Source organism: Filicampus tigris, chromosome 6 (assembly GCF_054856515.1).
Source record: "Filicampus tigris isolate MCC_2025a chromosome 6, RoL_Ftig_1.0, whole genome shotgun sequence".
In the NCBI taxonomy this organism is placed as follows: Eukaryota; Metazoa; Chordata; class Actinopteri; order Syngnathiformes; family Syngnathidae; genus Filicampus; species Filicampus tigris.
The window spans coordinates 19,134,064-19,159,337 of record NC_141222.1 but is presented as its reverse complement, the minus strand read 5'-3'; the positions used below and the strand labels follow the sequence as shown (position 1 = coordinate 19,159,337).

The following is a 25,274-nucleotide window of genomic DNA, read 5'->3' as shown; positions in this document are numbered from 1 at the left end:
ATATGTACTTTTTTTTTCTCAATTAGATCCACCATTTTAAATCATATCAAATGACTCCTTGATGCTGTTCATGTTGAATTTTAATTACGTTTGCGGGTTTAAAAAAACGGACACTTTATCTCAGGTTCGATTAATTGGTACAGAATGAGGCACAGCAGACCAGCAGCATTTACACAAAGATTCAAGTATGAGAATGTATGGTCTCACTCCATAGACATTAGATCACAGACAACTCTCTGGCACTACATCTGCAGAGGTTGAGGGTTTGGTTTACCCTCTATCAGCCATGCTTCCACAAAGAGGCACAGTTCAGTTCAGTTCAGTTAAATTGAGCTTGTGACAGAATGCTTTCGAACGGTGAATCCTTATCTGGCTTGGGTTTCCACTGCAGTTTGTAGGTGGAGTGGTGGTATCACAGTATGTAGACATGTACTATTATCCAGTATCAGAGCAGTGCGACAAAGAAGAATGTGACACAGAAATGCATTACCGCAACAAGAAACAAGGGTTTTCTGACTTGGTCTTCCATTGTATGTCCTTGCCATTCCATTCGCACACCTGCACCGAAAAGACATGTCTTCGATTCTTCGTCCAATTAACGGGCAGTGGTAAGGTATGCACTGGCTAATAAGGTACTCTTCACAATGGAAAAGCAAAACATTCAGTACCGTACCAAAGTGAACTGAACTGTACTATGTGGAAGACACAAGGCTTTACTGCCTCTGCTTATTTCTTTAGCTTTTTCTGTGCTGCTTTTTTCTTCACCAACTGCAACCGTTTCATGGCATTGAGCTGCGACTCTTGAGATGTTGGGGCTTTTTCCCCCGGTTGAAGCTTGGACCCATTCCCATTGTTTCCGTTATTCCCTCCGTTATTATTTCCACCTGTGCCACTACTTCCTGGACTCGTCTGGGAGCTGCCTGGGGATCCCGCCCCCGATGACAAGGCGGAACCCTTCCCTTGGCTCTCGCTGCTTGATGAACGGTTGAGTGGCTGCTTGCCCAGGGTCAAGGGCGGTGGTTTCAGAGAGACCTGGCTGGAGCCATTTCCATTGCCGCTCCCGGTGACCTTCGCAGCACCCAGTCCGGATTTTGTCCCGGCTAGACCAGAAAGTCCTACCAGTTTCTGGCCGGGTGGAGTAGTCATTGCCTTGTTGCTCCCACTTGGTCCCGAAGAACCCAATTTGGAGCTGACGGGAAGGGATGGACTTGTTTTTGCACCAAACGCGGCCCAGCCTGTTAGACCGCTGCCTGACGATGACGAGTTGTTGCTGGTGGGATTGGCTGACGTTGTGGAAGTCTGTAAATGATGGTATATTAGTCATCATCCACCCATTAGTTTATTTTTGAAACTGCATATATTTTTGAGAGTGACAACAGGGACTGGCGCTTACACCAGTAGGACACCCTGGATAGGCTGGCAGTCGTTATACCATTGTGAAAGGTCACTGGAATCGATTCTAAATACAACTGCACACTGCTAACGGCAACCGTTTTTGACAAAATCCCCCAAAACATTTAAATGATTAGCAAACAGCTTTTGGCACATACCTTCACTTCTGTCCGTTTGAAGGCCTGGAAGGTGCTAGTGGTGTCCGGCTTGGTTTTAAGTTCTGTCTTTTTCACCAGAGTGTCTTTTATAACAACCGGTGCTGACGAGGCAGAGGCCGGGGAGGGTTTCTGCGCAGGCTTTTGGGCCTGGTGCAAACAAACAATAAGTGCGTTATAATTATACCAAAAAATGAACTAACCAGGAATTGATTTCCCAGACAGGATAGTACAAATTTGTGGATGCGCTGGAGTAGAATGGATGTTTCTCACCATACGCTTCATTTGTCTGGTGCAGCGAGCACAATACCAAACCAGCCTAGGGTCATTGACTTCTTTGTCAGTTACTTGGGGCTTGTGGCAGTCCTGATGATACAAATTATGGCACTCCTGGCACTCTACCAGCTGGTTTCCCATGGACACTGTCATTTGTCTTTGGTGAAATTGTTTAAAAAAAACAACAAAAACAAAAAAAACAGACATTTCAACAAATGTGCATGACTACCTATTCACTATGACTGAGGATTAATGGGAGTTATTACTGGATGACAATTACAGTACACATAAATTAAGGATGGGGGAAAAGAAGTAGTGATATGGTGAAATACTGCAGAGACTACTACTGGCAATGTTCGCTTGACCAGTCAACTTACACGTACGACACACAACAATAAACCATTTGTCATTTGTGTCGTGTCCCCACAAAATACATTGCTGTGAATTGGATTTTTTTAATAATGGTTCTGTATCTTTATTACCACTGGATAAAAGCAATACAAACCACGGTAAGAATGAGTACGTACCTGCAAACCACGCATGCCAGGCCCATCTCCATGGCAAAGTCGTCAGCGTTGGTTTCGTCATAGTCATTGATGTTAGGTAGGAGGTCTTTGCTCGTCTGCACGGTAACTGGCGACGAGCGATCCTGCTTCTCTAAACGAGGCTTTTTCGGAGGCTCCACGTCACCAAAGTCAATCCTAACCTGCTGTTGATCATGATGATCCCAGGAACAAGATTTGCGACAACCCCCATCAAATAATTTTAGTCAGCGATGTGGTTATTGTTCACATATTTACTTTCAAACTCAAATTGGTGGAAATTGAACCATCAAGCAATCTTTGATAGTGCTTGTCCTCATATGACTTGTAGCTGAGCTGGAGCCTATCCCAGCTGACTTTATGCGAGCATTCACACTCACATATACATTTATGGATACTTTTGTGCAGGCGGTACCAACCACGGTCATCGAGGGCTCCTGTTCTGTATGTTTTAAATATTTCTCTCCTCGAACACACCTGATGCAAATGATCAGGAATGTTATCAGGCTTCTGCAAAACTTGCTGATGAGCAGATCATTTGAATCAGGTGTGTTGAAGGAGGGAAAAATCTAAAAAGCAGGTGTCCAACTCCGGTCCTCGAGGCCCCTGTCCAGCATCATTTAGATATCTCCCTACTTTAGCACACCTGATTGAAATTATCAGCTCATCCACAAGCTCTGAGAAGCCTGATAATGTTAAGATAATTTGAATCAGGTGTGTTGGAGGTGGGAGACATCTAAAAACATCCTGGATAGGGGTCTCCAGGACCAGAGTTGGTGAACCCTGAATTTAGAGTCTTCATTTAACCGAACATCTTTGTTGTTTTTATTGTTTTTTTTGTTTGTTTTTCTGGAAAACCAAGTACAGTACCAACAAAGGTGTTTGTTTCACTTTCCCCAGGTCAAATTTAAGCACTTTTAAACTAAATGTTCAAACTTTTCCAGCAACTAACGGTCGCGGTAATTTACATCACTATACTGTACACAACATAAAAATTTGTATTTTTCTTACCACAGGAAGACAGCAATAAACAAAATGAAATAAATAACTTATCTTTAAAGTAATGATATGTTCATATTCTAAAAAGAGTTGGGAAAAATATTTTCACACAATCACGCAATTAAGCTGAATATAAGCAATTTTTAAACCTAAAAATATGCTGTTAAAGTTCTAGAATTTGAAGAATTTCAAACAGAACCATCGATGAGGAAAGAAAAACATACAAAAATAAAGTATGATACCTTGAACAGAGATTTATAATTTAAACGGTAAATATGGGACAAGACTTTAGGAAGAGTTAATAGAGATTATGTTGTGCTGTACAATCTATCTATCTAAACCATCTCGATTAAACACTGTAGAAAGTGTGCAGTACATTGACATTATTCATACCTTGTCAGAAGATCTCCTATCAGTGTCCTTCTTGCTCTTTTCAGAGCTGGATTTGCTGCCTATGCTAGAGGATGAGGAGCTGGAGGAAGACTTGGAGTCCTGCTTGCTGAAGCTAAGTTTGGATACAGACCCCTTGGACACTTCAAGATCCTAAAGATGCACAAGACAAGATACTTATTAGTCAACCCAGAAACGTTCCGTACGTATCGTACAAGGCCTCAATTCAGGAAGCAACAAAGGAATAACTGCACTTTTTCTTTGATCCCTTATTTCAAAAGTATCAAAAGGGGTTGTTCACAGAAGAAAGTACAGCAGCAAGTTACGAAAAGATGACTAGGGAGAACCAACCCACTAGCTAGCCACCGACAGGCGTTCGACCACAGTAGGTGGATTGACGACTGAATTCCTACAGCATTGACGTAATTTGTACAGATTTGTACATAAATTGGAACGCGCCGTAGTCAATTACTATGATGCAGCAGTAAATTCTCCACCACTTGGCCTGCCACAACTCTTGATCATTTTTGCGTACTGAATGATGAGACATGCTGATTTGATCGTCTGTCCCACACTGAATGGGAAAACATGTAGTTTGAATATTAAATGCATTTTTTGTGACACCAGTCCTGGAACTTGTCTGACACACCTCATATGGTGATAACAGTTTGCCAAATTCTCCTATGGGGGAAAAAAGGGATTCCCAACACCGACATACTTTTTGTACCAAGCGATAGGATGTGTCGCTGCCTCTGGAAAGGGACTCGTCGAGTAGCGCTTTGAGCTTCTCTGCGGAATCTTTGCTCTTGGAGTGCAGGTAACTCAGGCCCTTCAGGAAGATGGGATCTAGCTCCAGACTGACAGGACCAGCCATGGTTTATACTGACCAAAAAGGAAAAGTTCCAGCAGTTATCAACACTGCTGAGATCATGTGGAACAGTAACTATATATTACTACATAACTAATTCATCATAGTCTTGTGGGTGGTATTTGTAGTTCACACACAGCACCAAATAGTATCAAGCTCTGAATAACGTTCGTAACAAACAAGTAAGCTAAAATGTACAATTCTCCCTTCAGCCTTGTTACCTGGTGTCCACTCCCAAAAAGAAACTCGTCGGCTACACCGGTATGGCAGTAAAATGACGATAAAGTAGCTTGTAGTACCCAGGCAGAATCTTCTCCTCCGAAAATGTTGCCGGTGCTACAATAAAACATGTCCGACATGCTTACAAAGGCGGAATGACACATGAGACGTTGTGTCGCGGCAAACAAAAGGCGTCATTCTCCGCGACATATTATACGACAATTGATGAGTCGATATATATTTTTAAAAGTTTTAGTGCATCGTCTAGTGTGACTTTGTCGTTAGTGTGGTTATTATATATTCTTTATTTTCCCCTTTTAACTAATGGCAACAGGTGGCGCTGTGGTATCAGTAGAGGTCAGGAAAGGAAAGGAAGAAGAAGCAGGTGTTTATACCCGGAAGTTTTTATTTACAACGTGAGTTCATAGGAATGCGCGTTTTGTATCATTAGTACGTGAATGATCATGTAATTTAAACGGTGTCAAAAGTTAATATTTTAGCCAACATTGTTCCAACGGCCGCTGTTTACAATGAAGGACCTGAAGCAGAGGCATGCCTCCCTTTTCCTGGAAGTTAGTTTCCAAGATGAGGCACCATGTCTGCCTCTGCACTCCTCCATCGTCTTATTCCTCTTGTCCTACTGTGAGTGCAAGTCTTTCAAAGTCCACCTTGTCTCCGGCAAGATCGACGGCTCTCAGACCCTTCGGGGTCAGCTGCCAGAGTTCCTGGACGTGCGAGACGTCCTGCCAGATGATCTGCCAATGCTGGTGCGAGGCTGTCGGCTACCCACCGTATTGGATGAGACCGGGAGGCTGTGCAGGGCTGGACTGGCTGTAGTTTTGAGGCACATCATCAACAAGAGCGTCGAGGCTGAGCCCTCCAGGAACGATGTGCAGGAACTTCTGGGCTTCAAGAAGACTTGTCTCAAAGCTTGTGCTGAGGTTCGTGGCACCCACGATAGCAAAATACTAGTAATAGTAAACAAACAAGAATTGCTTGTATGCAATTAGTTAGGGCTTGCCCAAGCATAACGTTTGAATTTAAACAAGTCAAGTCTGTTGTTTGCTCCTAATGTCAGAAAATGTGCCATCATGTGCCAGGCAGTAAGGTTGAGTAAAGAATTGTTGCCCGAGTCCGCGGCCACCGCGTTACATGTAAGAACTGGCATGTCAAAGCCAAAACCTAAGCACAACTGCACTATTAGTGTTAGCTTCTGACAACTGACACATCAAATATTCAAAGTTGTTGACATGGGTGTATGGAGGGGGATGTGTGTTTGGCTCTGTGCCTGCTGCATGCGCCACATACATGGATCCACACGCTAATTGAAGTGGGTTTTGGTGACTTGGTGGTGAAATGCTTCCTCCACGAGTGAAAATACAATCCTTGCTTTTACATCATATGTGGCACATGGACCCATCACAGAACATATTTGAGCTAAGCCGCCAAGAACAGTATTTTCGTCTGTCTCTTTGTCTTACACTGCCCCCAAGTGGTTAAGACGGGCATGCCAAACTGATCAGAAGAATGCCAATGTTGTTGTTATCCTTTCTACTTTTCCCCTCAGGGGTCGCCACAGCGAATCAAGTGCACGCACGATTCGCATCATTGATTTGACAAAGCATTTTACGCCAGATGCCCTTCCTGACGCAACCCTATTAGCAGGGCACGCACACAGACACCATCACTGAGCGGGAATCGATCCCAGGCTGCCCGCACACAACTCGGGCGCGTGTACCACTACACTATCAGTGACTCTAGCAGAAGAATGCCAATGAATTGATGAAATGGGTGACAAATACTGTTGAATTTCTATTTATTTATATCATCAACGGGGAATCCAAGTAAAAAATGTTCTTTACAACATGCTTTATGCGCCCCACTCTTCTAAACACAGCATTCTGATTAATATTGTGTTCATTCAGAATTCAGATTATATATTATTGGAAACAAGTTTTTTACATGAATTCCCCTCTAAGGTATATTTAAAAAAATGTGAGTGTTGTTTTTATCATTCCAAAAACATTACAATATGTTTTATATTTTTGCAGAGGCTGGAACAAATTAATTTGAATTCACATTAATTTCAGTCCGCTGATAGTGTAGTGGTACACACGCCTGAGTTGTGTGCGGGCAGCGTGGGATCGATTCCCGCTCAGTGACAGTGTCTATGTGTGCCCTGCGACTGGCTGGCGACCAGTTCAGGGTGTAGTCTGCCTTCGCCCATTGACGGCTGGGATAGGCTCCAGCAACTCCCCGCGACCCTGTATAGGATAAGCGGTTTGGAAAATGACATGACATTAATTTCATTGGGGATGATTTGAGATATGAGTGATTTGAGTTATGAGTCTGATTACAAAATAAACTCGTATCTCAAGGCACCACCGCATTAGTATACAAGTCTTAAAAAGGCAATTTTATATATTATTTACATACATACAGTACATATTATATTTACAAATACATTAATTTCCTCTTTGATCAGTATCACATTTTGCCTCCAGTCAAGTTATTCTTTGGTGGAACAGATTACCGGTGATATAATATTTCTGTTTTCTGTCCATTCTCTCAGGTGAGCAAGTGGACCAGATTGTGTGAAATCTGCATCCCGTCTGCCGTCGAAGAGCACCTCCGAAATCCTAACAGCCAACAGCCTCAGCTGCCACCTCCCGCCATCCTCACCCTGGAGCAAAGGCTAGCCGAGCCCGTCAAAGTCCACAACGATGACAAAATCCGCAGACAAAAGCTCAAGCAGCTCAGACGAAACGGAAATAATGACTCGAGTGAGGGAAATGTGGATTCCAACCAGGGTGATGGACTCGAGCTCAAGGCCGCTCTGGCTAAGCTCTCTGTAGCAGCAGCTCCGACTCTGACCACCAGGGAGAGCTATGAGATCAGAAAAGTCAAGACCAACGATCTGCCTGTGCTGGAACATGTGTTTGCCGAGGGGCTGTACTTCACTCTGACTGATGTGGTCCTGCTGCCATGCATCCATCAGTACCTGGTGAGCTGCCTGCTAATCATTAAAGTCTGTCTGTGCCAATGCATAACACAGAGCCTCTTTGAATTTAATGCAGCTGAACAAAGACACAGACACGAAAGGTCTGCTTGCTCGAGATAGTTAACCAAGAACCTTTAGAGCACATTTAAATGAGACTTATAATGTATTTATTTTCCACAATTGAAAACTGCTCCCAGGTGCGCTAATAAAAAGTCTCATCCCTGACATTCTTGTGTCAAAATATACTTAAGGGATGAAGAATTTCTACACAGTAGTCAAACGCTGGTTCAAATCACCCATTTTATTTTTTTATTTTTTTATTTTCTTAAGCGGGGGGTTCTCTCTGGCTGAATATGGCTTTCATCACCATGACGACCAGGATGGAGCTAGGATGTGACAGAGCCTGCGGCACACATTGTTGCCAACTCAACTTAGCCTTAGACTCTCTACAGTTGACCCCCGCTATTTGCAGGGGACGGTGAACAGGCCCGTCCATGGGTAGTGAAAACCATGAATAATTGAAATTCGTTCGATGGAATTGGTGGCTGGGGACTGGGGAGAGTAGTTGATAAACATTTAATGTTCATTTTCTATGAAAATTCTGGAGGATGGGGGGAAAAGAACTGGGAAAAAAAACAAGAAACCCCAAATCCGCGGGTGCCAAAATACCACTGGTAGACCACGGACTTCTGCCAAGTTGACCGGGAGAGATCTGAGGGGGTGGATGATACTTTTCTGGGTGTGTTTTTCTATTATTGGTTATATTAGGGCTGCGCGATATTGAAAAAACATGCGTGTCGAATATTGCGATATCCAGTGCTGGGCATTCCGCCTATGTGACGGACCGGTCCGCCTATCCACCTATGAACATTTTGGAGGCGATAAACGATAGACGGGGAAACAAATAGTCGGATCAAGTATCGTCAGAAGCCCATTTTTTTCCCCCACCCGCTGGGCGATATTTGAAACGAAAGACTGACCGTGGCATGGAAGCCTCACCGTGGCCGGACTAATAGCGTATCCTTTAAGAGTGGCGAGGTTTCTGAGATCCTGAAAGGTACATAAAACAAAAAAGGACCTAGAAGGTGCTAAAAGGCGACGCGTTTAGTCCGGCCACGGTGAGGCTTCCATGCCGCACTGAGTCTTTTGTTTCAAAGGGGGATGTATATGTGTTTGTGTATGTGTATGTTTATGTATATGTATGTAACGTCATTTAAAACAGAACACGCGCGCTGCGCTACAATGGAAACATTCCTGCACTCTGTGTGCTACAAAAGTACATCTCTGCCTTCGCCTCCCTGTGTCAGGTCTCCCGTTCTGATACGCAATGAATTCCTTTTCCAAACTCAGACATCTACCTGACATGTTTCCGGTTTATTTTTCTGTTTCGTTCATGTTAGGGTCAGTAATGGCAATGGCTTAACATGGCATCCGTGCATGTGTGTGCACTGTGCATGCGTGTAAGAGAGGAACAGAGAGAGTGATGTGATGTCTTGTGGTTGTACTGTATGTCAACAAGAAAAAGTGTTATGCGGTTAGTTACTCCAGGATGGAAAAGGTGTGTGGGTTTGAGATGTTGACAAAGAACTGGTCGATCAAGGCTTGCTGCTTGAAAAGTATGGTAGATCTTGGTCAAAAAAGGTTGCTGTGCAGTAATGCCCTGCATACTCGGGGTTCAATATTTACAAATTCACCAATTCCGTTTTTTTTCTGTCAAACCAATCCCGTTATGTTAATTGAAAAACTCACCTATTTGCATTTGTAGTGCTCTTTTTGAAACAACCTAAGATCCACAGAAACGCCCTGTCCTAATAGGAAAGTGGTGCAGTAATTGGTGTCAAGGAAGAAAGCTGAAGTAATACATCCCGACTGACAGACAATCTTTATGTCAGGAAGGAGCCAAGTTAAGCCTGGGTGTTACAGAGAGTTTTTGAAATGTGTGCAGTACACACTTCTGAATATGTTTCTTTTAAATCCATCTTGTAAGCCTTTTTAGTTATTTATGTATTTTACATTTTCAAAGGTAATGTTGTCAGATGACTTTTTGAAATGATATTTACCTGTTTTGGAATAGTTATGTTTTGACCAATTGGCACGAAACATGGTGTCGGGGCTGTTATCCAAACAGTCAAAAAGTCAATTTTCCATAATGGGTCCCCTTTAAAAAAAAAAAGTAATTATGCATTGTGGCACAGAAAACCGCGCAACGCTTTTAAAATTCCGTGAATAATTGATACATTTCACATCTTGGTGCACAGTGCAGAGGCTTGTTTTGATGCTTATTTTGCCATTATTTTTAATAGTGTTGTGATGGCTGGAGGATGATTAGACACCCACTGTGTTCTCAAGTCTGGTCAAGAGTCGCGTCGCAAAGACTTAATTGAGGATTTTCTCCCTGCAGCAGTGGTTGTTAGACTTAATTAAACATGTCTGGTTTAGTATTGTGTTACATTCCGTACCGGGATGTATTTGTTTTTATATGGAAACCATTTTTCTCATAAAGCAGTGGTGAGCATGTCTGTCTCTCAGTTTTGAGCTTCTGTCTTCATCTCTTGGCTTTGGCTTTCCTGCGTTGTTTTTTCTCCAGTACCGCGAATTTAATTAGGACATAGCCTTGTCTAATAGAGAAAGGTGCTTTGCAGAGTCTATAGGCAGGTGCGAACCTTTTTGGGCGGGCATCAATTGTAGATTTTCATTGTTCGTGACAGGGCTCGATCCCATTTACTGTACAGGTATTTTCTGTAATTGTGACTTTACTCCTGCGTCAGTGTAGGTTAGTGGTAGACTATATCAGACTTCAGGTACAAATTCAGGTTATGTTGCCACTGTAAAAAAGTAGCTCCTTCGTAAACTGAGGAGAATATTTAACTCAAAATGTTGTTTTTGTGCACTCCACCAGTCAGCCTCAACATCTATTTCACCCTCCAGCCGTCACCAACTATTCTTCCGCGTTGGGAATGAACCCAAGTTCCCACGATGAGCCTGTTACAAGTCAGCTGTGCTCCAGTGGTTTCCAGTTTCACACTCAGCCTAGCATGTCTCCTTTTGACAGTCACCGACGTAAAGTAGACACAGCGGATTCTTTTCACACTTGCCCCTTCGTTGTATCGCAGAGACTCGCTCTCTCGCCTTGTAATCGTGGCGACGCGGCTTCTGTGTTTCTTTTTGGGTCTTTACACCTTTTATCCCTGGTCGCTCGCGGGGCCTGTTGTGATGTGACCCCTGGTGAGGCCGTGTGACGTGAACGTCAATCTGACGTCTGACGAGTCACTTATTTAATTTCCCGCTGCTGCTCTCTTTTACAGTCTTCCATCCGAACTCATTCTGCCAGCACTCTGCACTGCCTCCCCCACCTGCTTCGCTGGTACAGCCACGTTCAGGAGGTGCCCGGGGTCCTTCGAGCTGCCGAAGCCTGCAGGATCACTCTTTCAGTCCTCGAAACGCCCCTCCCAGCTGAGCCACCGGTCGAAGGCAACCTGGCGAGTCAACTGGAGCAGGAAGTGGAGATGACCAAGCAGCTGCCGTTTGTTGGCGGCCCCCGGCCCACCATAACCAAACTTAAAGTAAAACACTTTGTTTTCACTTTGACCAGTATTGGGTCATCATTAGAATATTTTGTTTCAGAAATCCTTCAATTCTGTGTTTTCCGTTTATTGAGCCAAAGCACATAGTTTACATTACCGTACATTACATATTTCACGGCATGCCACCAAACAAAAATTTCACAAAAAGTATATACAGCCACCAATCAAAAATGACGAAAAGTACGGTATACACAGAATAAAAAAAAAAATGTCCATCACAAAAATTGATTGACAAAAATTTCTGCCGTAATTAAAACTGTCCCGCGACCCTTGTTAGGATAAGCGGTATCGATAATGGATGGATGAATCAAAACTGTGTTTGCGGCACCCAGAATGGCCATTTCGGTGTTTCCGCACGGACATTTGTTCCTGCGGATGCTCTTTTCCAGCGATAAGATAATCGATTCTAGTAAGATTCCTTTGTGACAGCCCTACTCAAAACATTTCAACACTGGCACTACTGATGACACCGCATCCGGAGCACCTGGGGATTCAGTATCATGCTCAAGGATACTTTGGCATTGTTACATGGGCTCAGGATCGACTACAGACGACCACCCTCCCACCTGAGCCGTGCTACTACATAAACAAACACCGAGCACACTCAAATTTAGATCCATTGACAATTTAGAGTGTTCATTATTTGACTTGAGAAGTCCAGTCCATTGCATGGCACATAGGCGAACAACCATCGAACACTTAAGTCATCAGTATTAACCTAATATCCGTGTTTTTGGAATGTGGTAAGAAGCTGAAGGACATGGAGAAAATCTACGCAAACACAGTGACAACTTCACCACACACTTCACACTGGAGGTCTCTAAACTGAGATTCAAACTCAAAACCTCTCGTTTCTCTCTGTGAGACAGATGTGCTAAACCTCTTGTCCGACATGGTAAACCTTTTGGCCACTGTGTTGCGCTACACAGATCCTCATCAAATACAATGAGTTTGCCATGGTTAATACTATTAGGGCTGAACATCTCCAATAAAAGACGATTCGCTACGTATTTCGTGCAATACGATTCAAGGACGGTTCGATTTTAAAGTGGAACAATTTGCTTCGGTTCGTTTAAGTGTGATTACAATTCGATTTGATCTGGTATGGCTCAGGTTGAGAGTTTCTTGTCATTATTTTACATACGGTGCATGTGAATTAACTTTTCAGTGTTCTAAATATGGAATTTCCTTAAAGATATATCTCTCAATAAAAGACGATTCGATACGTATCTTGGTATATTTATAGCAATTCGTTCGATTCGATGCACTCGCATCATTTTAATCAACAACGATTTTCTGATTTAAATCTATTTTTTTTTGTTATACCCTTATTAACGATCCTATTTTACTCTGTTAAAGTGACTGCAGTGGAAAAAAGGTTTGCCAAAGCTGTTTGCCCTACTTCTAAAGCTTCATGAGGTGACTTTCTTGGCAAAGATAAATTCTACTAGTGTCTGCTCATTTACACATCTCGCTTTTATCATCTTTCATTTTCACCGACGCAGACGTTTTTTGCCACAGTTTCTGCTGGTTTGTACCTTCAAGGATGAATCTCTAATGTCGTGTTTTGGCTCCTGGCAGACCTTCTTTTAATTGTACAATGTTTCCTCCCTCAGGCAAGCTCTTCACATGAGCTTTCAGTCATCAAATTAACATTTCAAAAGGGCGTTTTTTATGGGCTGTTTTTATGACGGCAAGAATATTATTATTCTTTTTATTGGGCCAGCTAATAAAAATTACCTTTCATAATAGAATAATACAATCCACACACGCACTTGTAATTCTGCACATTTTGCAAATTTACGGCCATATTTTCACATGTTGTGAAAGCAGTCCATTCCAGATGAATACATTAGACATATAATGTATGCTGGAACACATAGAATCAAACATTCATATGCCTGCTTTCCACTTCATGGAAAAGTGGCGCCTTGAGGTACGAGTGACCCAACTTACGAGTGCTATATGGTGGCAGGTGACTCAAGTCACGTCACAACAAGTGGCAGTTTGGTAGAAAACAACCTGACGGCCACACAGCACCACACCACCCCCACCTCGTCGACAAATATTCCCGGGCTGAATTTTGGTCCCAGCATGTCCCCGAGATAAAGAAAATTTGAGAACGGGATGTGTAATTAAAGCAACCACATGGTTTCCACTACGTTAATGCTGACAGACAATGGGAAACTCCATTTGCACACGGGCTAACAATTAGCATCTATTGTACGTAGCGAAGTTGTTACCCTTAAAGCATCGGATATCGAAACACAAACGTTTCAGCAATACGTGGCGACAGACCGTATAACATTACTCACATGTATCTATTCTTTATCCTCTGTGATGAAATACTACTGCTGTACTGAGACACCGAGAGAGGAGCTGACCCTTTGGTTCAGTATATCTGTACGTCTGTCGTAGACTGTCCTCAGGTGGCCAAGGGGCGCACACCAGAATGAGAAGCACAACTGAAGGAGAAAGAGTGACAAAAAAACAGTTTAATTCTTTATTGTATTGTACTGTAATTATGTCATTAATTTATGTTTTTATAAAGTATAATTTTATAGTGTGCCAAGGCAGAACTAAGCCCACCAGATTTGGAAAAATCATGACGTGCTCCCAATTTCGTGGACTGTAACAGAATAATCTACTATCTTATCTAAAATGATATTTTCGAAGGAACCATCAAGTGATCCATTGTTACTGTTCTCCATAGCGCCCACGTGTGTGTGTGTGTGTTTTTATTTTATTATTTTTATTTTTTTGTGCGTGTGCTTGGGACAGATAGTAAACACACCAAAAAAAAAAAGATTTACACATTTAGACTGACTTTTTGCCGGGGCACTTCCTGCTGGCGAGGAGTGTGTAACTTGATGATAAGTGGCGTGACAAGGGGGACAGAGTTGGGTGCTTGAGGTTGTGTTTCTTTTTACATGACACCGGATTAAATTTAATTGGACATTTGACACGAAAGATTGAAATCACACATTCACGCTGCGAGGTATGCGCGCTTACACAGACGCACAATGGCCACCATTCTAAACCATGGACGAGGGGGATTACGGGGATGGCTCCGTGCCGCAACTGTCATGTCTGCAGCTGTTGTGCCTGTTGTCGTAAGTGAGTGAGTGAGTGAGTGAGTGAGTGAGAGAGAGAATGTCAATTAGACTTGCTCAACAGTAAATATTCTCTAATTACTATTATCCTCCATGAAAATATACTGATTATCGTTGTGATTAATAAAATAAGACGTTTGCAAACATCTGCTTTCATTTTGAAAAAATGTTCCCTGTTTTCTGAAATGTTACGAACCAAACCAGAAACCGGATCATAATCAATTTACAGGATGGGGGGAAAAATTTGTCAGTTTAAAAAAAAATAAAGCGTTGAAAAAAATAATTGTTTACAATCACAGTGTGAATAATCAATAGAATATTTGAAAAATATTATAATACCGTAACTGCCCAAGTGTACAGTACTGTATGTGTGTAAATGTTTTTTTAATGTGTGTGATTGAGGGTGAGTGGTGAAATGAGTCAGTGAGTACTGTGAAACGATGAATGTGAATGAAACAAAAATAGAAAAAAATGTTTTCCTGAACTAAATACGAAAATGCTTTTAGAAAAACTAAAACTAACTGAAACTGCAAGTTACGTTTCCAATTATACTATATATTAATTATAATTAAAGCAAAAATGGCCTTCATTTTCATTTTTGTCAGTTAATCATCATATATACATGCAGGTCCTTCTCAAAAAATTAGCATATTGTGATAAAGTTAATTATTTTCCATAATGTAATGATAAAAATTAAACTTTCACATATTTTAGATTCATTGCACAGTCAGGTGACCCATGAATGCGGTTTTAAGTAATGAATCAGACTGGGAGTTTTTAAAATCCTCAGGAATCTTTTGCAGGTGTTTAGAGTTAATTCGTTGATTCCGATGATTAGGTTAATAGTGCGTTTAGAGTACCTTTTCATGACGTGCAAATTTTTTGAGATGTGAATTTGGGGTTTTCATGAGCTGTATGCCAAAATCATCAGTATTAAAACAACAAAACACCTGAAATATTTCAGCTGGTGTGCAATGAATCTAAAATATATGAAAGTTTAATTTTTATCATTACATTATGGAAAATTATGAACTTTATCACAATATGCACATTTTTTGAGAAGGACCTGTACATCATATATAAGTTTTCGGGCTTTATTTTAAATGTACTTATTTGGGTATTGCTGTACATCTGTACACAAGAAGGAAGGTCAACCAGCCGTTTGAGAATTTTTGTTTACTTTTATATTATGCAATACTTAGTGGCTTTTTTTTCATCTTGCACTCGACAAATACGTCATATATTAAAAAAAAAAAAGTACAATTAATACATAACTACTAAAACCTCAACTAAAATGAAACATTTTAACAAAAATAAAAATTAACTGAATTTAAAGATCAAAAGTCAAAATTAATGTGCGTGTGTGGGGCTGTGGGTGTGGGGGGGGGGGTGCGTGTGTGTTCGTGTGCTTGTGGGTGTGTCGGGGTGAGCATGTGAGTGTCAATGAGTCTTTCTGAGAGCGTATATGAGCGCATACATCCTGATGCGTGTGTCCTGCGGCACACGTACAGAAGGACACGCAGACAACACGATCCTTCCAGAGGCTAACCAGGTACCTCTGGTTTCTGGAGCAGCAAACATCAATGCCTAATAACCTCTTTCTCACCTCACTTAACACGCACTGATGATACTTGCCAAATGCAGTCAACAGGCAGCCATCCAAATGAAAACAAAACTGCAAGCCAACTCTCCAAATGTAAGCCCCGGGGAGTAAAACTCTGTTTTGTATTACGGCCTTAATAATTGAAGTTATTTTTAATTCAGTCACTTAATCGCATCTATCTTTTTCCGAATTAATCAAATGATGTCAAGATGCTGTTCCCCAAGGAATTTAGGGCCGTCCCTCAACAAATGTTGCTCATTTCTTGCGGCTTCACTGCATCGCGGTTTAGTTAACATAAGTACATTGCGGATTATTCACTATAATGTGGGATTTTACAGTGATTATTTTTCCACATGGACTGTTACTGCAGAAAATAAGCACGAGCCAGGAAGCAAGAGTGCCTAATAGATAGAGGATGGGATTATCTCATGCTTAATTAAAGAAGTTAAAGTGCAATGTGCCTATTGCAAAGCACAACTGTCTTAAAGTTGCACAACTGCACGTCTATTGGTAAATGAAACATCACTCTCTAATTATATAGCCGACCACTCTCAGATAGAACAAGTTATAATCCCTCCACTAGTAGACGGATCGACACAGCTGCCGCCGAACTTTCAATTGCATTTTTGAACAAAGTTCACAAAATAAATACTCAAGTACATATTCACTCACAGCCTTGGATTTGCTACAGATGAGTCTAAGTCATCCAACACTCTGAGTAGCTAACGGTTAACCAGCCAACTCCACACTTAGAGTCCCATTTCATTTAACAGGCCAAGGCCCACCTTTTAACTCGTTCAATGCCAGACATTTAAAAAAAAGATTATGATTGCCAGCCAATGTAGAGCATTATGACTGATCTTTCAAGGCTCGCAGAATATTGTGTTTTATGTACACATAGAAACTACCAAATGTATACCAAAGAACGTGTCTTATTTATTCCTTTTTTAATGATTGGCGTCCGCTGATAGTGTAGTGGTACACACGCCTGAGTTGTGTGCGGGCAGCGTGGGATCGATTCCCGCTCAGTGACAGTGTCTATGTGTGCCCTGCGACTGGCTGGCGACCAGTTCGGGGTGTAGTCTGCCTTCGCCCATTGACGGCTGGGATAGGCTCCAGCAACTCCCCGCGACCCTATATAAGATAAGCGGTTTGGAAGATGACATGACATGACATGATTGGCAATAGAATGTGTTGGTTTCACCCAAATCACCTTATTTTGGACCAAAAAAAAAAAAACACAGGAAATATACTTTTTGTGAAAAGATATATTTTATGCACAACAGTGACTTTTATGTTAATATTTTTTGTGAATCATCCTCATCATCTGAACAGTTCTTTTCATGCATATAATACTGATAGAAACAATGGAAATGTGCTTTTGGTGGCAAAATCGTGTATTTACAAATAATCACCACAGTGTAACAATTTAACATTTGTCAAACTTAACAAACTATTTGCCCACTATTTAGTAGTATTAGTAGTAGTGGTAGTAGTGGTAGTAGTAGTTAGTAGTGTGTGTGCGTGCATGCGTGTTAGTGTGTGTGTATGAGTGTACGTATATGTATGTAAATTACATCATCTCTTCTAATTCTGAAGTTAAATAATCTTTGTCATTTTTTCTCTCTTTTGTGACACTCTTTGTAGTAGATTTTCCAAACACGTTGATCACAATGTCACAAGCGCCTTGTAACAGTTGAATTTCCAATGCTCCGCCATTTCCGCAATCCATTGCTGCTCTGTGATATCCAAAGAGACACAATGCTGCCATCTGCTGGCCATATGTAATGTTTTCCTTTTTTTTTTACATTCCTAGATTACTGGCCAAGACTTTTCTCCGGCCATTAGCATAATAAAATGTTGTTGACGCACATTTCCGTCACTGGCACTGCTTGTTAGGTTTTCAGTTGACGACATGTCTTGCGTCGTCGCTCAATGTATTAAGGTCACATGCATTCAGTCACAGTTATAAATACAGTACTATAGAACATGATATGGTAACCCCAAAGAGTGATTACTGTATTTCTTTATAATTATCGAAAAATTGATTTTATAGATCATGAGTCACTGATGCTATAGTGCCTCGCCTGACTTCTGTATAGGCAGCGTGGGTTCAGTCGCCAGACAGTGACTGTGTGAATAAGAGTATGAATGATTCTCCATCTTTCACCTGTGATTGACTGCTGACCAGTAGTGTAATGTGTAGTTTGCCACAAATGATCTGAAATGGGTTGCAGCTCGTCTGCCCTATAATCAAAAAGATCTCTGTTGCTATCTCAGTTCCTACTTGCCTAGGCTCTCTGTGGGTACTCTCACATATTCCCCTCATTCGTACGAATGTGAGTATGCATGGTTGTTTAATTGTTTGTGCTCCATGACCGACTAGCGACCGGTTGCGGCTATACAAGGTATCTCTCTACAAAATTCTGCTGGGATACTCTCCATCTTACCTGTGACCCTGAACAAGATAAGTGGTAGAAACAGGATGGATGGTAGGATGGCTTCTATGCGAAAGGAATGCAACCACTAACTTTCAACATTTTCAATTCAGAATGCTGTCTGGTGGCTGAACTCGCCCTTACATTTACTGCATTTGTGACATTTGTTTGAATAGACGCCATGTTTCAATTAATTGAAAACAAATGCCTGAGCAGTGCCAGTAAGGTGAGATAGGTCTTTCTTTAAATCGATACAGGCATTGGCATCTACTCACACAATTTAAAGTGTCGTGCGCTTCAACTTTCATCGACCTTCAGACACAATATAATAATGTAATAAACCATAGTACTGTCAATATATTGCATGTCAAGTGAAATGGGTAGATTAAAACAGCATAAAAAGGACTTTTATGCAGAGATGCATGAAAATGGCAAGAACCGAGGCAAACTAGACAAAGGTGCTCGCCCTACAGAACAGGGGTGTGCAAATCTTTGGACTTGCAGGCCACATTGGGATGTAAGATTTGACAGAGGGGCCGGGCCAGGAACCTTTGCATCGAAAGCGTTGGTAAGCACACGCAAATTAACGAACAAGCCGATTGACTACTTGTGCACTGAGGGCTGCACCTTTCAAACATGCAAAAGAGCTCTCAGGTAGTACGTTTGTGTCAATGACTATGCAAGATGCAGCCTTTATACACCTTTTCATACAAGTTCTCTCCTCTCCTTCAGCGACACAATGCTCAAAAGCTCCTCAATTACCGGTAGCTCAAAACTTTACATACTTTTTGCTGTTATTTGTGGTAATGGTAAAACTAAAGGTGTAACATTACTATTAATAAAGAATAATAACGTAAACAATAGATTAATAAAACTACCTGTAGTATGAAGCAAATTTCTGTGAAATGAACAACGCAAGGAACAAACTTGACAAGTAAGGAACTAAGATGCCCATGCTTGCCCTAGAAGATGCGCAACCAGCACAGGGAGAGCACAATAAGTAAACATTTTATCACCCCCCTTTTGATGAAAGAAGGATTCTGCCCCTTGGGTGTAGCTAGAGCCTCAAGATTGTCAGTGGGTTTCCATGGTAACGGGTATTTCTTCATGTCGCCATAGGAAAATGGCATTGAGGCAGCCTTCGCTCATCATCCTTGCCCGGAGTGGACACTCCCATGGGACAGCTTACCGAATGCCATCAACCCCACGGAAGGTACCCGAGAGTCTAATCGCTTAACTCCACCGCTATGTCAATACGTTCTCCTCTTAGCTTTCGCCAGAGTCAAACTGAGTGATTAAACAGTAACTGCCATGTACTTTGTAGTTAGAAAACAAGGCCACACCTCTTTAAGGCACACATGCTTAACTTAACTTGTTGTGACTGTCGGCTTGTCCCACTCCCAACGTACAATAATTACACTTTATAAAACCAGTTATTTCTTCACATTCACTTATGTGTTTGTTTTATCATGTGGGTTTTTTTTTTTTTTTACAATACAGTTTATTTATTTATTAAAAACACAAAAGAAAACAGTTGTGGTGTTATGGGGGCGGTTGTAACTTGTAACTGTAATTGGCTTTTAATTTCATTGCAACAGGGAAAATGTTTTTGATATACGAGTACATTGAGTTAGGAGCTTGGCCATGGAACAAATTAAGCTGCTAAATCATACAATGATGAAATACATATTGCTCAGTACGGAGTGACCATGGCCAACTGCAGTCTGATTCCTACAACTTAACTGAAACTACAGCATTATGTATAAAATAAGGTTTAGCTCTCAAAACACGCAACACACTGCTTCGGACATGTTTTTTTCAGCCACTTGTTGCCTATTAATCTCTTTCAATAATAGCAGCTCTGTTAACATCTCCCTGTGCAGCATCACTGTGTTTAGCACCATGTAATTAAACCGGAGACAAAAGGCAGCCAATTTGCCCTGAACCCAGTGCGTGGGTTTTCTGATCCAGATGCTGCTATGGTGCACATAAACGGCCACACACACGCCTACACATGCAGCCCAATTCTAGCATCAGTTCCTATATTACTCCAACCAATCTAACACAAGCTGGTCCTTGAATCATTTTCATTCATTCATTTCTTTCTTTCTTGAGGGCAATAAAATGTATGAATATATTTTTGTCTGTGGTGCCAGATTACAAACAATAACTTTGGAGGAGAAAGTGCTGACTTACCGCTTTAATTTGAGTGTTTACATCGGCAATCAATGTGGTTTATAGCCGCACCCCCAAAGGGTGACAAATCCGACATTGTGGCCACGCCATGTGATTGCAAATATCTCTTTAATACCTCGAAGCGGAGTGGCCCCATTTAAACTTTGGAGTTGTTTGGTTGGAAATCTGTTTTCCTATTGGCCAGCCAAAATGGTTTCACAGTACTTACAGAATCTACCTACTAATCTACTGTTCATAAAACTCTAAACAACTGTGAAATATTTCTACTGTTTAAAAAGGCACAATTAGGTTAATAAGTTATTACTATTATTATTAATATTAATAACCTGCAACAACACATATGTGGTAACATTGCAGTCTTATTGCTTTGAATAGAATGGAATAGAATAGATTGTCACTGCCACAAGAACAATGAAAATAAATTAGGAATCCTAGCTAGTTAAAAAAAAATACAAGCATGCATGTATCAAAAAGACATTTACAAAACATATAGGTATTAATATTTGGGAGAATATCGACAGTATATTAGGATATGGTAGTACTGTACATCGACATGTCCACTCATGTATTATATGTTGTAGGGCTGCAACAAGAATTATTTTGATAACACACAGTCAATAACACAGTTTTTAATCAGAGTTGCGAGTAAACTTTTAGAGATTATTTTTTTGTGCTGATTTGAATCGGAAGTTAAGGCTTAGGTTCCGCAACAGTTGGATTTTTTTCTGAAACCTCATGTAAAGTATTTCAATTTTCTAAAATACAAAATAAAAAAAAATGCGTGTGAACGAAAGGGCAACAAATAAGTTCACTCTATGTTGTAAGACTTGTGTGTTGTTTATCCTCTTGTGTAGAAGCTTGTTGTGCAAAACACACTGGCGGAGGTGTCTTGTTGATGTAGTGTTAATAGAGGCACCAGAGCATGCAGTGCAGATATAGCTAAAGCGGGCAAGAACGATGGAGCGACATCGGTAGATGACATGAGGCCCAGATAGTCTGACAAGAGACAACCATTATCAAGATAAACAAGGCCAGCGGTGAGGGCAGGGCAAAACGAGGATGATGAAGAGACCACATACTTGTCATAGTTGAGGCATGCTGCGATCGCCTCCTCCGGGCTTGTTTTTGGAGAGCACGTTCAATTCCCATGTCTTCCTTTTGCTTCTATGAGCATGACTCAAGTTGAACAGGCAGGGCTGTCGCTCTTTGTCTGGGTCCCTCAGTTTTCAGATTTTAATCAGAGAAATGCGGAAGCTGAAGATTGTAATGGGTTGTACAACAACACGGTTCAACGGCAGTGCAACATGCACTACTAGAATTTACAGCAATTGTGTGTGAATGCTGACAGATGCCAATAAATCAATTAATTGAGTGATATATCAATATCAGGTTAATACCTCGCATCTCGGGCGGCCACAAGTACACCGATGACCCTCTGTTGGAACCAACGACCGTTACGTTGCGCTAGAATTTCTGTTGAGTGCATTTCGGTGGCCGTGAGTGAGCCCATGAGACGTGCATCAAATTGGCCTGCTATTTATTTTTGTTTATTTCTTTTACATATTTTCCCACAATAGGTCATGCCACTCACACTCACAGATGTGTCTCAAGCTATGCTAAGCTAAGTTTAGCATTCTTGGAGTTTGAGAAAACTGTGAGAGTGGGTGTGTTCGGAGAGGCAGAGTGTGCTTTTCTCAGATTCATATCCGAATACAACCAGCACTGGCGCACTTTGTTCCCGTTGGAGCACTGAGTGCCCACATCAAAATTCCGTTTTGGTGCTGTCTGAATAACCAAAAGGCGAATTTGACCATTTATAATACTTTGGGATTTTTCATTCTTGTTAGTTTTTTATTTTTTATTTTGACTTTTGTTTTTTTTTTCCATTTAGTTTTCCTTCTTTTTTTTTAGGGAAAGTTTGTTCGCTTTTATTAATGTTTACTTTTTCCCCAAATGCTTCATTTTTGTTTTTCATTTTTAGTATTAGTTTTATTTTATTTTATTTTTATTTTTTTTCAATTCTTAAATTAAAAGTGCAAGATTAAAAGAAAGGTCTCGAAGTATTAAGTAATAAAGTAACGTACAATTCTCAAACAACTGTTTGGCTTTCATTGTTCTGTATGGCTGTCCAGCTTTGCCGAAATAAATAATATTATCAATATCTAATATTGTAGTCAACATTATGGTATCGGTAACTGGTCAGCTTTATGGGGAATCAAAGGTTGTTTGATGGGGAAATCAAAAAGACACGTGCGGTGGGATTGATACTTCATCACCTGGTAAAGTAGAACTGTAAGCCACATTAAAACCTCAAAATACATCTAATTTAGTTTCCAGACAACCCGGTACAATGTGTTACATACTGTCTTGGGAATGTGAGGATGGATTGTTCAAGAGAGTTAGGCCGTTCATCGGTCATTAAATAGTTCCGTCTGAAAGTAGCAGGCGTGATTTCCCCATAGGCATGTCACCCCTTAAATCGGCGCTTAGATAATTACTGCATTTCATTCAAGTTGAGTTTTATGAATTTCCCTCAGATTATCAGTGCCTTGGTGTTGTGATTCCCGCAGGGCCTGGTACAAATTACTGTCATCGGAGCTTCAAACCAGTACTTTGTCACCATGTATTGAAATATCTTCCCACTTGGTGAGACATGTTTCTCGCGAAGGATCATGAGATAAGATTGTTCTTTCATTGTAGTTTCTTTTTTCAAGTGAAAGGCATTTGTAGACATAATGCTTATTACTTTTTCCAAGAAAGTGTTGTTAATTGCCACTGGTGCCTTTCTAGGAAACTCACTTTTTTTTTTTTTAGTTCTGTGTTTAGAATTGCTGAACTTTGGTCAGTGAAGGCACTTGTGCTGACACCGTGGCTCCTATTCAAGCAGCTAATTTGATAACAACTCACTCATGGTCCATTCTATACAAATTGGACGGTCCTGATGATACCATTAATGACGAAACGACCACTGTGGCCCAAAAGCGCCATGAAATGATTAATCGTGGTGAATCCCTGGTCTGCACTGCTGTTTGTGGTAAGCACTGTCACAATCAGGTTGATGATGGGTGTAATGGGCTTTAGGTGTACAGGTAGCTCTCACAGTCTGGTTGTTCATCATTATCTACACACCCTCATGGTGTTTTGTTACACGGCCAGGGCTGAGATGGCATTCTACGTGCAGTATGTGTGTTTGTTGTGTCTGCAGTTTATAGACGCCCAATTCCATGATTCAGGTATTCAAGATTATCTTAACTTAACTGCTTCTTTCCCAATTACTGTCCTCCGTCTTGATAGACAGCCATCCCCTGCCCTGAATGTTTTTTCCATTTATGCCTTCCCCACCTGCAGTTGAGTAAATAAACACTGGACACTGCATAAGTATCGGTTTTTATTCATCTTTTAACCAACTGCCAAAACAGTCATATTTCAAGCATTTTTTTTCATGGTATTAATAACAATACAAATAATAATAATAATGCATCAGATTTATATATATGGAATCAGACATACTAGCTCAGTGTCAGAGCTTGAGAGTAAAAAAAAAAAAAAAAAAAGGCAAGTGACATTATAAATTTGAATCTAATTGCTCGTTTAATCGTCCATATAACACACATAATGATTGTAGCTAATTAGTAAGCCCTTGATTAATGCCTCATTTTGAAGCCAAGTGCACATCATCCATGCAGTGCCAAAGCAATTATGTCAGAGCCATATTGAGTGTGTCATTGCGTATTGTAAGTCACACTAAAGTGATGAGTGTAGATCTATTCAAAGGTTTATTTGTGGAAACGAGGGATTTTGGGGATTGTGATCGAGCAACAATGGAGTCATCGAGACCTGTTGTTTTAAATGGTGGTGCAAAAGGTGTGTTCATTATGTAAGAATTATTTCATTTATGATGCTTGATGAAATTAACAAAAACATACATAGTCTTACATTAAACATTAAGTCAATGTTTTCATTTCATCAACTGTGGTTCAAATGTTGAATCGCCTCAAAACCACTGGCCAAGATACGGCCACTCATGAAATGTTGTGGTGGCAGAACCCCGTTCACCGTGCCAGTGTTGAGTGGAGTGCGGAGGCCCATGTAATCCATGTAATAGAACACACCTGGGCAACAAAACACACTAGTCACGGACCAACACTTACTTTCTTTTCAGTTGTGTAGCCATCCCAGATGTGAGTACCGGGAAGTAAAAACTGAAATGTTGGTCTCACGTCCATCTGATTGATTGTTAAATCTAAATGTCTACAGTAAAAAATACATTGTTCTATCACCATGCATTTCTATTGTTTTAATGTAGATGTGACTCTGTGTCGTTCCCATTTATCTCCCTCTTTCAACCGATAATGCTGAATGAGCAGGATATATATATATTTTTTTAATTATTCATCACGCTGCAGCTCGGTTCAGGAGCCCAATATTGCTTGAGACTTTCTCAGGCTGCGCTGAGAAACCCAGTGAACATTTTGGCCACTTTATACTACCCTTTGCA

The 25,274-nt window shown here is 41.0% G+C and overlaps 2 protein-coding genes across 5 annotated transcripts in view; one reads left to right on the top strand and one right to left on the bottom strand.

Annotated features, from left to right (window-relative positions):
• Window positions 1-53: 53 nt before the first annotated feature.
• On the bottom strand, window positions 54-5,142 carry ints12 (integrator complex subunit 12). 4 transcript variants are annotated; one of them, XM_086032325.1, is made up of 7 exons: window positions 4,844-5,142; window positions 4,482-4,636; window positions 3,758-3,907; window positions 2,351-2,532; window positions 1,821-1,980; window positions 1,551-1,697; window positions 55-1,299 (listed from the first exon to the last, which is right to left on the bottom strand). In XM_086032325.1, exons 2-7 carry the CDS (start codon window positions 4,626-4,628, stop codon window positions 727-729), a joined length of 1,359 nt encoding a protein of 452 aa, XP_085888451.1. In that variant the 5' UTR covers window positions 4,629-4,636; window positions 4,844-5,142; the 3' UTR covers window positions 55-726. The 4 variants fall into 4 exon arrangements, with proteins under 4 accessions (XP_085888452.1, XP_085888451.1, XP_085888450.1 ...); XM_086032324.1 differs by having other exon boundaries at window positions 56-1,299; window positions 2,351-2,529; window positions 4,473-4,636; window positions 4,844-5,141; XM_086032323.1 differs by having other exon boundaries at window positions 57-1,299; window positions 4,473-4,636; window positions 4,844-5,140.
• gstcd (glutathione S-transferase, C-terminal domain containing) overlaps window positions 5,013-25,274 on the top strand; it is a 41,416-nt gene continuing 21,154 nt past the window's right edge. The window contains exons 1-4 of the mRNA XM_086032322.1: window positions 5,013-5,782; window positions 7,414-7,845; window positions 11,148-11,405; window positions 19,700-19,793. Coding sequence (XP_085888448.1) covers window positions 5,372-5,782; window positions 7,414-7,845; window positions 11,148-11,405; window positions 19,700-19,793 — 1,195 coding nt within the window. The 5' untranslated portion in view covers window positions 5,013-5,371. The remainder of the gene's footprint in view (window positions 5,783-7,413; window positions 7,846-11,147; window positions 11,406-19,699; window positions 19,794-25,274) is intronic.